Source organism: Scyliorhinus torazame, chromosome 4 (genome assembly GCF_047496885.1).
Source record: "Scyliorhinus torazame isolate Kashiwa2021f chromosome 4, sScyTor2.1, whole genome shotgun sequence".
In the NCBI taxonomy this organism is placed as follows: Eukaryota; Metazoa; Chordata; class Chondrichthyes; order Carcharhiniformes; family Scyliorhinidae; genus Scyliorhinus; species Scyliorhinus torazame.
Genome location: NC_092710.1, coordinates 140,991,317 through 141,007,770, shown reverse-complemented (window position 1 = coordinate 141,007,770; position 16,454 = coordinate 140,991,317). Strand labels below are relative to the sequence as shown.

The following is a 16,454-nucleotide window of genomic DNA, read 5'->3' as shown; positions in this document are numbered from 1 at the left end:
CGTAGAGGGAAGGTTCGCGAGGCTAGAGGAATTGAGGACAAGTTAGAGTTGCCAAGGGGGAACAAATTCAGATATTTTCAGGTCCTGGATGTTGTACAAAAGGAGCTGTCCTCATTCCCTCAGCTGCCAAAGCACACGCTGTTAGATAAGGTAACTCCGGATGAGCTGGGGGAGCGGTGGATTTGGGATATTTATGGGTGGTTTGTGGAGGCAGAGAGGGCGCCAGTGGATGGAATAAGGTGGAAATGGGAGGAGAAACAGGTTGGAGGGCCTGGAGTGAAATATTGCACTGGATAAATTTGACTTCATCCTGAGCCTTGTACAGTTCAAGGAGGTGCATAGGGCGCAAATGACTCGTGTAGAGGGTGCCGTCTCCGCTACTCCACTACTGGGCCGATATCTGGGGTTTGAATATCTGTGTGTGTCTCTCTCCAGCTGGCACTGAAACTTCAGAGACCAGGGGATGTCGCACTGGGACACTTCCACTGAAGAGAGCACTGATTCAAGCCTGCCGTTTATTCCTAACCGACAGCCTGAGACTTATATCACACAGATCTCCAGACCCCTACCAATACCCAGGTGATTCTCTCTCTTGCCGGTGGTGCAACACCCACCCGGTTCCTACTCCACTAGAGTAGCTTTCCCAAGAGAGAGAATAGGACACTGCTGTTTATTTCCTAACCAGCAGTCTGTCCTGAGTGAATCGCTCAAGATGACCCTCGATTCTTGAACCCGGAATTAAGGTGAGGAGTATTTTAACAATGACTTGGTCAGAGATCGCTGGTGAAAGATTGAAGAATTTAAACGACTCCAATTATCATCAAATCAAGGTTTATTGCAAAACCCAGGTCAAAATCATCAACAGAAGAAACACAATAAAATCTTATGCTCTAATACAAACTAAGTCTATTCAAAAGTAATATAGCGGACACAACGAAAATTCTTATGATTACACAGTTTTTAGCAATATCACAAGGCACAAAACAAGTTCCCTTCCCCAAAGCCTCAACCACTATTAAAGTCAGGGAGTTTCGCAAGCTGCTGCAGGATACTTACGGTCACAGGCTGCAGAGGTCAAGTCAGGGGTGCAGAGGTCGAGCCAAGAACGAAGAGACCCCCAATCGAAAACACAGCCCCTTTTATATTGTTTTACCTGGCTTTGTCCTGTGATCGGCCAGCCCCTTTTGCATTGAAAAAGGTAAGATTTAAAGTTCCCGCTGGTCCCGCCCCCTTTGAGCCGGTCAGACCTGTCGAGATGGGAGTACCTCCCCTAGGTCCGCCTCCAGTCAGTTTTTTTGAGATAACGAGGTTGAGCTCCCTTGAAGATTTTCAAAGACTTCCATCTGCTCCGGAGATAGCTGCTATGTTGATGGGGTGTTGATTGGATTCTGCTCTGGTGGAGGCCAGGTCATTTACATTTGCATGGGGCTATGACCATCCCATTGTCCTGCTTGCATGCAAGCCTCCTGTGTATTCCCGTGCCCCTTTGTCTGTGTTTTGATGTTATCTTGTTGTCTGGCTCCTTCCTTGTAGCTCCTAGGGGGGTGTTTGTAAATATTTATGTACTTATGTCCCTACTCAGCTCAGCGGACCAAGCCTGCTGGGAAAACTGGTTCTGTTCTCTTGGCTGAAAAGTCAGTTTACAGTCTCTGAGTTTTTATGCTTGGGCAGTTCCAAAAGGGCCGAATTGCCCGAAAACCTTACACTCGTGGCCCGTGGGAGTAGGTTTTACCCGGAAGTGGAGGATGTATGAAAAAGGTGAAGGAGGGAACAGGCGAATCACGCTCATGTTTTTTGGGGGTGCACAAGGTGAAAAGCGCAAGGATAATTACTGGACACAGTCCTCAGACCCTTCCCCAACCTACAACTCTCCAAATGTGACCTATCCACACTGGACTCCCCCTGGATGCCCCCAAGTGAGGTCCTCCCCCTGTCTAAGAAGCAACAGGATACTGACCGCGATGTGACCAAATGTAACCTATCCACACTGGACTCCCCCTGGATGCCCCCAAGTGAGGTCCTCCCCCTGTCCAAGAAGCAACAGGATACTGACCGCGATGCAGAGCCTTGCCTAGCCCAGCACCACCACAAAGAAAAAAGAAAGACTGGAGAATTGGCTCCAAGGATTCCCGTGATGCCCCAATCATTACACCACCTCAAAGCCAAACCAGTTCATTGCCGTACAGGACACAGTACCCCCTTCCCTCCCCCATACCATCCAATACATATACCAGCAACAGGACCAACATCCCAACAAGAAAAGAGAAAAAAAGAACCACTCTCGGTGGAACCACTACTTACCACCAATTAAAGGCCATTCAATCCAGCCTCATTCAAGCTCTGACAGCAATTAGAACAGCCAAAGAAGGAGACCCACATCATGAGGAATGACCAACTCTTTCCTAAGGGGAGTCCAACGAACCTCAGTCCTCAACAGGATAATACACAGTTTGCCTGGGCCTGAAGGGAAAAAAGGAACAGCCAGAAAAAAATACCTCTACCTTCCTTGAATGTAGCGATGACAAATCTAACCTTGCCACCCAAACTCGCTCACCCCTCCTCCTGCTCTGCTGATTAATATATCATGGATATATTAGGATAAAAAAACTGCACAAATTCCAACTTAACACAATAAAACCTCGTTAAATCAGGATACCATGGGTGAAGGACATCACACCCAAGATATTTACTTCCTGCAAACAATTAACTCGACAGACAGCAACATGATTATCAGGGAATAGAGGTCAGGATAATAACTGCGAAGCGAGGCAGTCTTCAGGATAAAGACCACTTCACTGGCACACAAAGAACCTAGACATCTAGGATAAAGCAGGCTCTGAAGCGGAGAGCACTCTTCAGGATCTTCCAATGAGGTCTGCATGGGTCTCACTCGCACAACCCAAAGATGTGCAGCGTAGGTGGATTAGCCACGCCAAATTGCCCCTTAATTGGAAAATCTTTGAAAAAGAATCTTCCAATAATTCCATCTGTCGGAACAGGAGCCTCATTGCTTCCAACATGCCGATTCGAACGAGTCCAGGTGGTCAATTAATTAGGCTGCAGCAAAGGGGATGCGGCCTGGCCGGCTCAGGCAACCGCCAACCTCTCTCGACCGACAACAGAACCAGAGGCTGGGAGGCCAACCCAACCCCAGGTCTCAGAGACTGGATTAAATGTACTCTATCCAAGTCAAGCTGCCCAACCTCTCGATCAAGGTTCCCAAGACATGGCAGCCAATTCTCAAAACTCAGCTGGGAACAGCACCTCACTGCTCGCCTTCATCCAAACCTGAACTCCTTGGGTTGGACAGCAGGCCATCATGCAACAGGAACTCAACCATGCGGAGGTGGTTTTCAACCAGAGACCGTGCTCTCTGTGCTATAAAGAGCCTCCTCATGCGCTGCTGCCACTGCCTCCATAAAGACACCTCACAACTCTTAAAATTGGGCTTTAATGCCCTGCACCGCAGAGCCAAGACTATCAGTTGGATCACCTTCATTGCTCGCATTCATCATCCGCCGGTGTGCACCGTATCACCAGGGCGAAAACCTCTCAAAGGCAGTGCGTCACCAAAGATGAGGCCCCACCCCAACTCCCCCAGCTCCACGAATTAACGAGGATTGAAGCATATTATCTCGACTCAAAAATGCCGATACAAAAACATCTTGGCACAAAGTAAAGGCCGTGTAAACCAAAAAAATACGTAAAAGACATGTGCACAAGGATGAAAACAGATCAAAAGATGAGCTGGAGCTCTCAAAAATGCTCTCGTGCTCACATCACATGATTCCCCCAAGTGTATCTTTTGGCGTTTGTACTTTTTGTATATGGAGGCATGAATTGTTACTTAATCATATGTATTTACCCACTTCCCAAATATGGCAGCCCATGATCAGGTTAATTGGATTCAAATGATCGAAAGATGTACAGGTTGCTGGATTGGCCATGATCAATGTGTGGGGTGAAGGGGATTGGGCTTAGGTAGGGTGCTCGTTTAGAGGGTCGATGTAGACTCGATGGGCCGAATGAATTCTATGGATCTGTCTTTGTGCAGGCATTAATCAGTTTATTTTAAATGAACGAATGACTGCTAAATTACAAGACCGAGGATGTTATTCACGAGTATAGTATTTTCCCTTTTCATGACCATTTTGGTCATTGAGCCAGAAGCAGTACAGTGAGGAAAATTTATAATTTCTTGCAAATGTCCAGGAAATGTAATTGTTTTTAAAGAGTGCTTGAAACAGACTTTTAAGAGATTGTATCAATTTTAAAGGGATTAATTGTAATTTTGTTGGATAATAAAAATAAATACTGGTCCATATGCCCTGTCACTCACCGAATCAGAGAAAATACAGTGCAGAAAAGGCCCTTCAGCCCATCGAGTCTCCACCGCCGCATGAAAGGCACCTGATCTGCCAATCCTAATCCCATTTGCCAGCACTTGGCCCATAGCCTCGAATGTTATGATGTGCCAAGTGCTCTTCCAGCTACTTTTTAAAGGATGTGAGGCAACCCGCATCTACTACCCTCCCAAGCAGTGCATTCCAGACCGTCACTACCCTCTGGTAAAAATGTTTCTCCTCAAATACCCCCAAACCTCCCGCTTCACCTTGAACTTATGTCCCCTTGTAACTGACCCTTCAACTAAGAGGAACAGCTGGTCCTTATCCACCCTGTTCATGCCCCTTATAATCCTGTATACATCAACCAGGTCACCTCTCCGTCTTCCCTGCTCCAGTGAAAACAACCCAAGCCTATCCAACCTCTCATAACTAAAATGTTCCATCCCAGGCAACATTCTGGTGAAACACCTCTGCACCAGTTCCAGTGCAATCACATCCTTCCTATAATGTGGTGACCAGAACTGCACACAGTACTCCAGCTGTGACCTCACCAATATTCTATATAACTCCAACATGACCTCCTTGCTTTGTAATCTATGCCACGATTGATAAAGGTAAGTGTACCATATGCCCTTCTGCCTTCAGAGATCTATTTACAAACACGCCAAGGTCTCTTTGTTTCTCAGTACTTCCCAGTGTGGTGCCATTCATTGAATATTTCCTTGTCAAACTGCTCCTACCAAAGTGTAACACCTCACACTTTTCAGGATTAAAATCCATCTGCTACTTTTCTGCCCATTTGACCATCCCGTCTATATCTTCCTGCAACCCAAGACTCTCAGCCTCACTGTTAACCATGCGGCCCATCTTTGTGTCATCCTTGCCAATTCTTGACCTGGAAGCAGGAAAGAAGTTAACATATGGCCATTGGGCAGGGTTCTCCAGCCCCACCTGCCGCTGGGACTGTCCAGTCCTGCCGGAAGTCAATGGACTTTAGGCTGGGCCGCTGAGTCTCCTGTAGTGGATCCTGCCACAATGGGGTCCGTTAAGGGTATTTATTAAAGGAGTTGGGTATAGGGAATCTATCCTATCAAGACTGTTGTGAACCTAGCTAAGGAGGTTCTTCAGGAGTGCGCCTTTTGTGTGATGACTGACTCCAGGAAACTCAAAATGAGTGGAGCTACTGGGTGGAATTTCCCACTCTCGCCAGCAGCAGGAGTCGTCCAGATGGGGCACTAAATTTGGCCCGAATGAAACAATCGGTCTCTCACAGATCCAGTAATAGTTATAAAAGAATAGAATCTCTACAGTGCAGAAGGAGGCCATTTGGCCCATCGAGTCTGCACCAGCCCTTGGAAAGAGCACACTGCTTAAGGTCACACCTCCACCCTATACCCGTAGACCCACCTAACCTTTTTGACACTAAGGGACAATTAAGCATGGCCAGTCCACCTAACCTGCACATCTTTGGACTGTGGGAGGAAACCGGAGCACCCGGAAGAAATCCATGCAGCCACAGGGAGAAAGTGCAAACTCCACTCAGACAGTCACCTGAGGCTGGAATTGAACCTGGGACCCTGGAGCTGTGAGGCAGCAGTGCTAACTACTGTACCGTACCAGCCCCAATTAGGAATTTTGTTCTCAGCGGCTATATTAAAGGCAGGTCAGTTTTACTGCTGAGAAATGTCAGGAGCCATATTTGAATTTGTTTGCATCTTATAAATGTTTATTAAAAGATTAACTTGCCAGAATCACACTCCCCCTCCAAATTAAGGTCACCATCTGTGGATAAGTAGAATGGTCTGTTTTATGACTGTATACAAGTTGCGCGCCTAGTGATCTTCACCTCATCCACGACGTAGAGCTCTGCTTTCTTTTAATACCATAACTGGTAAATATTAGGTGCTTGTAGGAAAGGTTGCAGGTCGAAGAGTGGAGCGAAGACTGGACATGGGAGGCAGACTAAGTAAGGAAGGAGAGGGAATGACTTAGAGGCCGAGTTCAGTGGAAGTAGGTGTTGTTCAAGGTCCACACAAGCGGTCGATTAAAGGGGCACCCTAATAATTGCGACAAATGGATGTCAGTCATGGTCAGTTGTGTTCTCCTCTTTGTAGTGCAGCCCATATGACAGCAGGTTTGGTCGGGACTCATGGGTCTCATAATATCGAGATCCCAGCAGGGTGGTTGGTCTGTGCCATTTTCCATCATCAGTGGTCAGAGGTAGGGAGGGAGGTAGATGCATCCGTGGAGCACAGTCGATGGCCGGAAAGATTTGAAAGAAGTAGTGCAGAGCCTGCATGAAGCTTGGGTTGAGTGAATGGCTGGGTGCCCTTGAAATATGACGCCCGAACCTTAGACACCTTGACATGATGATAGGGCAGGCACTTCCTGCCCACCTCGTCACGAGATTCACCAAGCTCCTAATAGATGCACGATTGATGAACTGAAAAGAAGAAGATCGCACACATTCAGCCGAACAGTAGGACTCCTGCCCAGCAGGAATCATGCTGACTTTCCCCACCCACCACTGGACTGGTCACCGGAATGCAAAATTCTGCTCACTATTGCAGGTGACTCTTGGGCCACATCCACTGAGTGAGAAAAATGAGAGCTCCAACATATCAGAAGCATAATTGGAAAGACTGCAAGATTGCATGTAGTGCCGGGGAGTTCTGCAAATGCGTGTAGTCTTTTTTTTTTTTAGGTCTGCTATTCCATGTGTAATTTATAATTCATCGTACCAGCCATAATTTGTTTGTTAAGTCGTGCTTAATTTACGTTGATTCTAATTTGTGTTGTTAAAAGTTACAAGAAGTAAAACCTTTGTTGTAATACTTTCAGTTTGGGATCATTGGGTGAATATTTTGGTTTATAGTTTCCGCCAGTGGTTATTGTAGAACCACTCTGTGCTCTCTCTCTCTCTCTCTCTTCCCCTCCATCCCTGACTCTAGTTTCAGTATTTCTTTGTCACCTCTGCAGGTTCTGGTACTAATCCTGGCAGCAGTACTGCAAGTTAAGTGGGATATCGGGGGACAAAAATGGTTTCTTATTTCTAAAACATAATCCTTTGTATTGTGTGTTTAGCGCTGATGAAGTGTTTTGAAATATCGGACATAGAATCTGCAAGCAAAAGTAATTTCCAGGTTATTACTTTAACCAAAATTTAAAAAAAGTCAGTTCCTCAGAAATAAAAACAAAAAAATGCTGCCAGACTCTGGTGAGTTTTTCCAGCAATTTTTGTTATTATTTCAGATTTCCAGCATCCGCAGGAATTTCGCTTTTATTTCAATTCCTAAATACGTGAGCAATTAATAATAAATGCCCATGATTGCAGCCTCCAGTCACGAACTCATGAATCAAACCAGAGACCAGCAATTGGGTTCATCCTCTATACATCTCCGTCTTTGAAAGGCTCAAAAAAACTTGGATTTCAGGCTTTTGTGTACAGCCCGTGTTCATGTACTGTCTGACCTTTTTGGCTGGGTTTCAGTATGGAGATGGAGGAAGTCAGAACAGTACATCTCAGCAATTGTTTCTTTCTAAAATTCATGGCCTGAATTTTTCAGACGACGAGTTCTCGCTTCGCACCGACTTAGAGCGCCTTCATCGAATGACCGTTAAGTGGCTGCACGCAGGACTTGTACCCCTCACTCGGGAGGAAATCCCACCTTTAAAGAGCTGCAGGCCAATCAGATTGTCTGGCAGCTGTCCAGTCTGCAGCGACAACGTCGCTGTGGGCAGAAGAAGAAATGCAGTAGGATATCTGACCACAACCCTGGGCACCAGAGGCCCAGGTAGGTTCAAGGGTCACAGGGTGGGGAGGTTAGAGAAGGCCTGGGGTTTATGGAGGGGGCGATCTGGGTCTCAGGCGAGAGGTTGGTTTAGGGTGGGGAGGAGGCAGGAGGTGAGGGTGTGCCCGACATCAGAGGGGGCCTTCTGATGGAGCACACTCTCAACCCTCAACCCTCAACCCCACCCCTCCCCCTTCCTTTTCCCCCACCAGCAGCCTAGAGATTGAGGTTGGGTGGGTAAAAAATGGCCATAAGGGCCTCAGCTGGAGCAGGGCAGGGGGGGGGGGGGGGTGCTGGGGGGGGGGGGCTTCCCGTCTGAATGTTTGCCCTGCCCAGCGTAAAATCACGGTGCTTAGGAAATGTAAATACTAGCCCAAATTTACAATGAAAAGTATTTGTTATGGTCGTACTGGAATATGACTGTTCTTGACAGCCTGTTTGAAGGTGGAACTTGATTACAATGTGCTCTTCTAGACCCCCTCTTTTTAGCAGCCATCGATGAAGGGGTTTCTAAACTCTTGGACCTGTCCTGACTTCCTTAAAAACAGATTTTTTTTGTTTTCTTTTGAGCTAGTTCAGGCAGATAGTGGTTGCACTTACATGGCGGTCAGCAGATTTTTGTTTAATCATGTGACACAATTCTGTACATATTTTATGATTAACGTAAGCCTTGTGAGGTTTTTGGCAATCCTGTATGGCTTCCTGTGAATCATTCAACCATCCAAATGCTTTTCATGCAGCATGTCTCTCCATCTGGCCAATTTCTCCACTTTTCCCACAGCCAGTGTTACAGACAGATTACGTTTGTCTTTTCCCCTTATTATTAACAAGTAGTCTCATGTCATATTGAGAGATTACCCAGACCGATTGAAAACTGACTGGTTGAATTTGCAGTTCATGTCACATCACGGCTGAATGTTGTTATGTGGGGACAGATTGGTTTTCTCGTGACACGATGTTAAATATCTTTTGAACTTGTGTTGCTAGAATACAGAAGGATTGCACTTTTTGGAAAAAAGTATGAGCTGTGTAATCTTTTTTGAAGATTTCATGTTTCAATCCTCAAAAGCTCCTTTAAGGTACAGTCTATATCACACTGTTTAGACAGAAGCCGATGGGACATTAACAGTGCCACTGGAGGTTTAGTTTTGAATGAAATGTCTGATTGAGTTTTCTGGTTGATTTTCTACATCACAGTAAACGTTTTGCACTTAAAGCATGCTAAGTTATGAAAAGATGAGGGAGGAAGAAAATAAAAAGCACAGGATTAAAAAAAATAAACCAAGGTAGAAATTAATATTTGATCGCAAATTCTTACAAAAAATGTTTCGAATAATTTTTTTAAAAAGTGGGATAACTTTCTGATAAATGACTCCATTAATTGTGGTTGATCCTTTTTATTTTTATTTATGTTTCTATCAGGGACTTGCGATTCAATAAAATCAAAGATATTCCATCTGGAGCCTTCAGACGTTTGAAGCACCTCAATACACTGTAAGTGCCGTTTCACTAATTTTCTCATTTGTTTTTTGCCCATTGAGTTCGAAGAGGTAGCATAGCTCCACAAGACTTGCCTTTTTATGTCAGTTCATGTTGCCTGTCATCAGCCACAAAATAGAATCGTTGCAGAGTGGTCATAAAGTGAGCTGGAAATCCATTCCATTGTAATAACCATCAGCCAGATTGTAACTTTTAAGAGCCCAAAGTAATGTTGCCATTGCTATTTGCAGAAATGTTTGCATCTATATGGCATTATAATGCCTGAACAAAAAGGCGTGTCAATAGTAATTAATTGGCATAGATTTAGTGGCACGAGGGTGGCAGTGGTTAGCACTGCTGCCTCACGGCGACGAGGTCCCGGGTTCGATCCTGGCCCCTTGTCACTGACTGTGCGGAGTTTGCACATTCTCCCCGTGTCTGCGTGGGTGTCACCCCCACAACCCAAAGATGTGTAGGGTAGATGGATTGGCCATGCTAAATTGCCCCTTAATTGGGGAAAAAAAATTGTGTGCTCTAAATTTATTTTAAAAAAAGATTTAGGTGGCACAGCATCCATTTTTGCTGTTTAGCTGACAAACATGATGCCGAAACTTTGTGCAGAAATTCAGCATGCCATTTGATCCTTATCTCTGTAGTCAGTGCTAGACCTGACTATTTTGCAGCATGAACCACACAACAGTATACAAGTATAACTTGCTGCTTTAATTCCCTGAATTTGATCTTTGTAATTTTATGACCTGAAAATTCATCTGTTGATCCTTCAGTGGGTTGGTAACAATCTTGTTCAATAAGAAGTCTTACAACACCAGGTTAAAGTCCAACAGGTTTGTTTCGAATCACGAGCTTTCGGATCACTGCTCCTTCCTCTGGTGAAGGAACAATATTGTTCAAGTCAGAAGGTGGTGAACTCAACTCCGCTTGTCTTGTGCATATAAGTCCAAGTTGATACGTCACTGCAACTATGAAGGATTGCTGCATTGCTACGGATGCTGTATTTTGGATGAGAAATTATATGGCCTGTTCGGCTTTCTCTACCAAAACAGGTTAAGTAGTCATTTATCTTGCTATGTGTGAGAACTCGCTGTGCGTAGACTGTCACGGTAACAATGACTGCACTTGAGAAACACAATTAATTGGTTGTGAAGTACTTGGGCACATTCTGAGGATGTGAAAGGTACAATATAAATGTAAGTTATTTTCTTGGTTCATAGCATAATTTGTTTTGAACCTGTACTTTTCACATTTTGGAGATCAGAATGAAGACATGGAAGTCAGGATAGGGTAGGAATATGAACATTTCTAAAACATCTCCTACGATGAGGTAGGCCACCTTTATTCCACTCAGCCCCTTCACTATGACTTCTAAGTTGATCTTCGGCACTCAAAATATATTCAACCCTGTTCGCGTCACTCTGGACATGATCTACATTGACAGCACCTGAGGGCCATTGCAAATATTTGTACATAATAAATAGCGAGTTCCTAATGAGCTTCTAGAGTGCCTTAATTGGCCTAATCATTGCTGCAATCGCACCCTCCTCCCGCTCTCCTCTTGCCTTCATGAACAGCACCTGGGCTGTCAACGGAGATAGCAGACCAGCAAGTTGTCAACACAATTTAGTCAGTCACCCACCTCTGTTCTGATGACTCCTTGACCGGAAATTCTGCCCCTGATTTCTGGACTTCAGAAAGACTTCTGGGCTTGATGGTAATCCTTTATATTGTCTTCCTATTCTCTACATCTTAACTTGCGGCCACCCTATACCATCCTTCAAGCTGTCTTGTACCTAACTTTTTTTCATTTTCCTTAGAGTTTATTTACCTTCACACAACCACCAGAAAAGGGTTCTCTTCTCTGAACAAGCAGCCTCTTGATTCTCAAATCATCCAATATCTGTAGCACTCTGTCCCAGACCTTAACACTTTGCTACTTGATCATTCCATTTGTTGCCATTGTCTGGATAGAAAACTAACTCCTTTATCCTGTCTCTCAGTTTCTTCTCTTGTCTCAGCTGTGGCTCAATTGGAAGCACATGCCTCTGAATCACAGGGTTCCAGATTCAGGTCCGATTCCAGGACGTGAGCACAAAAAACACTCCAGTGCAGTAATAAGGGGGCATCTTTCAGATGGTGGGGGGTGGGGGGGGGGGGGGGGGGTGTTCACATTCAGCGAGAACGGCAGTGCAGGTGCAAAATCTTGCGCGAGTCGGGAAACTGGATTCTCGCCGGCAAGATCTTGTTTCCCTACCCCGTCACCAACGATGTAGTGAGTTTCAGGGTGGAACCTCATTAAACATCCGTGGGCGGCATAGTAGCACAGTGGTTAACACTGTTGCCTCACAGCGCCAGGGTCCCAGATTCCATTCCCGCTTGGGTCACTGTCTGTGCAGAGTCAACATGTGGACAACCCCGTGTCTGAGTGGATTTCCTCCGGGTGCTCCAGTTTCCTTCCACAAGTCCAGAAAGGCGTGCTTGTTAGGTGAATTTGACATTCTGAATTCTCCCTCCGTGTACCCAAACAGGCGCCAGAATTTGGCGACTAGGGGATTTTCACAGTAACTTCATTGCAGTGTTAATGTAAGCCTACTTGTGACAAGCCCCAGGTCGATGGGTAGGGTATGAATGGCAAGGGAACTGGGGGGGTTTATGGAGAGAATGGGTATGGAACATAGAACATTACAGCGTAGTACAGGCCCTTCGGCCCTCGATGTTGCGCCGACCTGTGAAACCACTCTAATGCCCATCTACACTATTCCCTTATTGTCCATATGTCTATCCAATGACCATTTGAATGTCCTTAGTGTTGGCGAGTCCACTACTGTTGCAGGCAGGGCATTCCACGCCCTTACTACTCTCTGAGTAAAGAACCTATCTCTGACAAGGTGCCACACAAAAGGCTGCTGCATAAACTAAAGATGCATGGCATTGAGGGTAAAGTGGTAGCATGGGTAGAGGATTGGTTAACTAACAGAAAGCAGAGAGTGGGGATAAATGGGTGTTTCTCTGGTTGGCAACCTGTAACTAGTGGGGTCCCTCAAGGATCAGTGTTGGGTCTGCAGTTGTTCACAATTTACATAGACGATTTGGAGTTGGGGACCAAGTGCAATGTGTCAAAGTTTGCAGACGACACTAAGATGAGTGGTAAAGCAAAAAGTGCAGAGGATACCGGAAGTCTGCAGAAGGATTTGGATAGGTTAGGTGAATGGACTAGGGTCTGGCAGATGGAATTCAATGTTGCCAAGCGTGAGGCTATCCATTTTGGGAGGAATAACAGCAGAATGGATTATTATTTAAACGGTAAGATGTTAAAACATGCTGCTGTGCAGAGGGACCTGGGTGTGCTGGTGCACGAGTCGCAAAAAGTTGGTGTGCAGGTGCAGCAGGTGATTAAGAAGGCTAATCGAGTTTTGTCTTTCATTGCTAGAGGGATGGAGTTCAAGACTAGTGAGGTTATGCTGCAATTGTATAGGGTGTTGGTGAGGCCGCATCTGGAGTATTGTGTTCGGTTTTGGTCTACTTACCTGAGAAAGGACATATTGGCACTGGAGGGAATGCAGAGGAGATTCACTAGGTTGATCCCAGAGTTGAGGGGATTAGATTATGACGAGAGTTTGAGTAGACTGGGACTGTACTCATTGGAGTTTAGAAGGATGCGGGGGGATCTTATTGAGACATATAAAATTATGAAGGGAATAGATATGATAGATGCGGGCAGGTTGTTTCCACTGGTCGGGGAAAGCAGAACGAGGGGGCATAGCCTCAAAATAAGCGGAGGTAGATTTAGGACGGAGTGTAGGGGGAACTTCTTCACCCAAAGGGTTGTGAATCTCTGGAATTCCTTGCCCAGTGAAGCAGTTGAGGCTCCTTCTTTAAACGTTTTTAAGAAAAAGAGAGATGCCTTTCTAAAGAATAAAGGGATTCGGGGATATGGTGTACGGGCTGGAGAGTGGAGCTGAGTCCACAAAGATCAGCCATGATCTCATTAAATGGCGGAGCAGGCTCAAGGGGCCAGATGGCCTACTCCTGTTCCTAGTTCTTATATTCTTATGACATCTGTCTTGTATCTATCTCCCCTCAATTTAAAGGTATGTCCCCTCGTGCTCGACATCACCATCCGAGGAAAAAGGCTCTCACTGTCCACCCTATCCAATTCTCTGATCATCTTGTATGCCTCAATTAAGTCACCTCTTGACATTCTTCTGTCTAACACAAACAGCCTCAAGTCCCTCAGCCTTCCCTCATAAGATCTTCCCTCCATATCAGGCAACATTCTGGTAAATCCCCTCTGCACCCTTTCCAATGCTTCCACATCCTTCCTATAATGCGGCGACTAGAATTGCACGCAATACTCCAAATGCGGCCGCACCAAAGTGTGGTATAGCTGCAACATGACCTCATGGCTATAAACTCAATCCCTCTACCAATAAAAGCAAACACACCGTACGTCTTCTTAACAACCCTCTCAACCTGGGTGGCAACTTTCAGGGATCTATGTACATGGACACCGAGATCTCTCTGCTCATCCACACTGCCAAGAATCTTACCATTAGCCCAGTACTCAGTCTTCCTGTTATTCCTTCCAAAATGAATCACCTCACACTTTTCTGCATTAAATTCCATTTGCCACCTCTCAGCCCAGCGCTGCAGCTTATCTATGTCCCTCTGTAACTTGTAACATCCTTCCGCACTGTCCACAACTCCACCGACTTTAGTGTCATCTGCAAATTTACTCACCCATCCTTCTACGCCCTCCTCCAGGTCATTTATAAAAATGACAAACAGCAGTGGCCCCAAAACAGATCCTTGTGGTACACCACTAGTAACTGGACTCCAGTCTGAATATTTCCCATCAACCACCACCCTTTGTCTTCTTCCAGCTAGCCAATTTCTGATCCAAACTGCTAAATCACCCTGAATCCCATGCCTCCGTATTTTCTGCAGTAGCCTACCATGGGGAACCTTCTCAAACGCTTTACTGAAATCCATATACACCACATCAACTGCTTTACCCTCATCCACCTGTTTGGTCACCTTCTCAAAGAACTCAATAAGGTTTGTGAGGTACGACCTACCCTTCACAAAACCGTGTTGACTATCTCTAATCAAATTATTCCTTTCCAGATGATTATACACCCTATCTCTTATAAACCTTTCCAAGATTTTTCCCACAACAGAAGTAAGGCTCACTGGTCTATAGTTACCAGGGTTATCTCTACTCCCCTTCTTGAACAAGGGGACAACATTTGCTATCCTCCAATCTTCTGGCACTATTCCTGTAGACAAAGATGACTTAAAGATCAAGGCCAAAGGCTCAGCAATCTCCTCCCTAGCTTCCCAGAGAATCCGAGGATAAATCCCATCCGGCCCAGGTGACTTATCTATTTTCACACTTTCCAGAATTGCTAACACCTCCTCCTTATGAACCTCAAGCCCTTCTAGTCTACTAGCCTGAATCTCAGTATTCTCCTCGACAACATTGTCTTTTTCCTGTGTGAATACTCATGAATAATATTCATTTAGCACCTCTCCTATCTCCTCGGACTCCAAGCACAACTTCCCACTACTGTCCTTGACTGGCCCTACTCTTACCCTAGTCATTCTTTTATTCCTGACATATGTATAGAAAGCTTTAGGGTTATCCTTGATCCTACCTGCCAAAGACTTCTCATGTCCCCTCCTGGCTCTTCTTAGCTCTCTCTTTAGGTCCTTCCTAGCTAACTTGTAACTCTCGAGCGCCCTAACTGAACCTTCATGTCTCATCTTTACATAAGTCTCCTTCCTCTTGACAAGTGTTTCGACTGCTTTAGTAAACCACGGTTCCCTCACTTGACCACTTCCTCCCTGCCTGACAGGTACATACTTATCAAGGACACGCAGTAGCTGTTCCTTGAATAAGCTCCACATTTCCATTGTGCCCATCCCCTGCAGTTTTCCTCTCCATCCGATGTATCCTAAGTCTTGCCTCATCGCATCATAATTGCCTTTTCCCCAGATATAACTCTTGCCCTGCGGTGTATATACCTATCCCGTTCCATCACTAAAGTAAACGTGATCGAATTGTGGTCACTATCACCAAAGTGCTCACCTACCTCCAAATCTAACACCTGTCCTGGTCCATTACCCAGTACCAAATCCAATATGGCCTCGCCTCTCGTTGGCCTATCTACATACTGTATCAGGAAACCCTCTTGCACACATTGGACAAAAACGGACCCATCTAATGTACTCAAACTATAGCGTTTCCAGTCAATATTTGGAAAGTTAATGTCCCCCATAACAACTACCCTGTTGCTTTCGCTCCTATCCAGAATCATCTTTGCAATCCTCTCCTCTACATCTCTGGAACTTTTCGGAGGCCTATAGAAAACCCCTAACAGGGTGACCTCTCCTTTCCTGTTTCTAACCTCAGCCCATACTACCTGAGTAGACGAGTCCTCATCAAACGTCCTTTCTGCCACCGTAATACTGTCCTTGACTAACAATGCCATCCCTCCCCCTCTTTTACCACCTTCCCTGAGCTTACTGAAATATCTAAATCCCGGCACCTGCAACAACCATTCCTGTCCCTGCTCTATCCATGTCTCCGAAATGGCCTCAACATCGAAGTCCCAGGTACCAACCCATGCCGCAAGTTCACCCACCTTATTCCGGATGCTCCTGGCATTGAAGAAGATACACTTAAACCATCTTCCTGCCTGCCGGTACACTCCTGCAACTTTGAAACCCTACTCATGACCTCACTACTCTCAACCTCCTGTATACTGGAGCTACAATTCAGGTTCCCAATCCCCTGCTGAACTAGTTTAAAGAGCATTAG

General features: G+C 45.5%; 1 protein-coding gene across 2 annotated transcripts in view; it reads left to right on the top strand.

The window, feature by feature from the left end:
* The window catches only part of pxdn (peroxidasin), a 331,411-nt gene that overhangs the window by 109,331 nt on the left and 205,626 nt on the right, over positions 1 to 16,454 (top strand). For both annotated transcript variants that reach the window (XM_072498665.1, XM_072498666.1), the window contains exon 2: positions 9,560 to 9,631. In XM_072498665.1, coding sequence (XP_072354766.1) covers positions 9,560 to 9,631 — 72 coding nt within the window. The remainder of the gene's footprint in view (positions 1 to 9,559; positions 9,632 to 16,454) is intronic.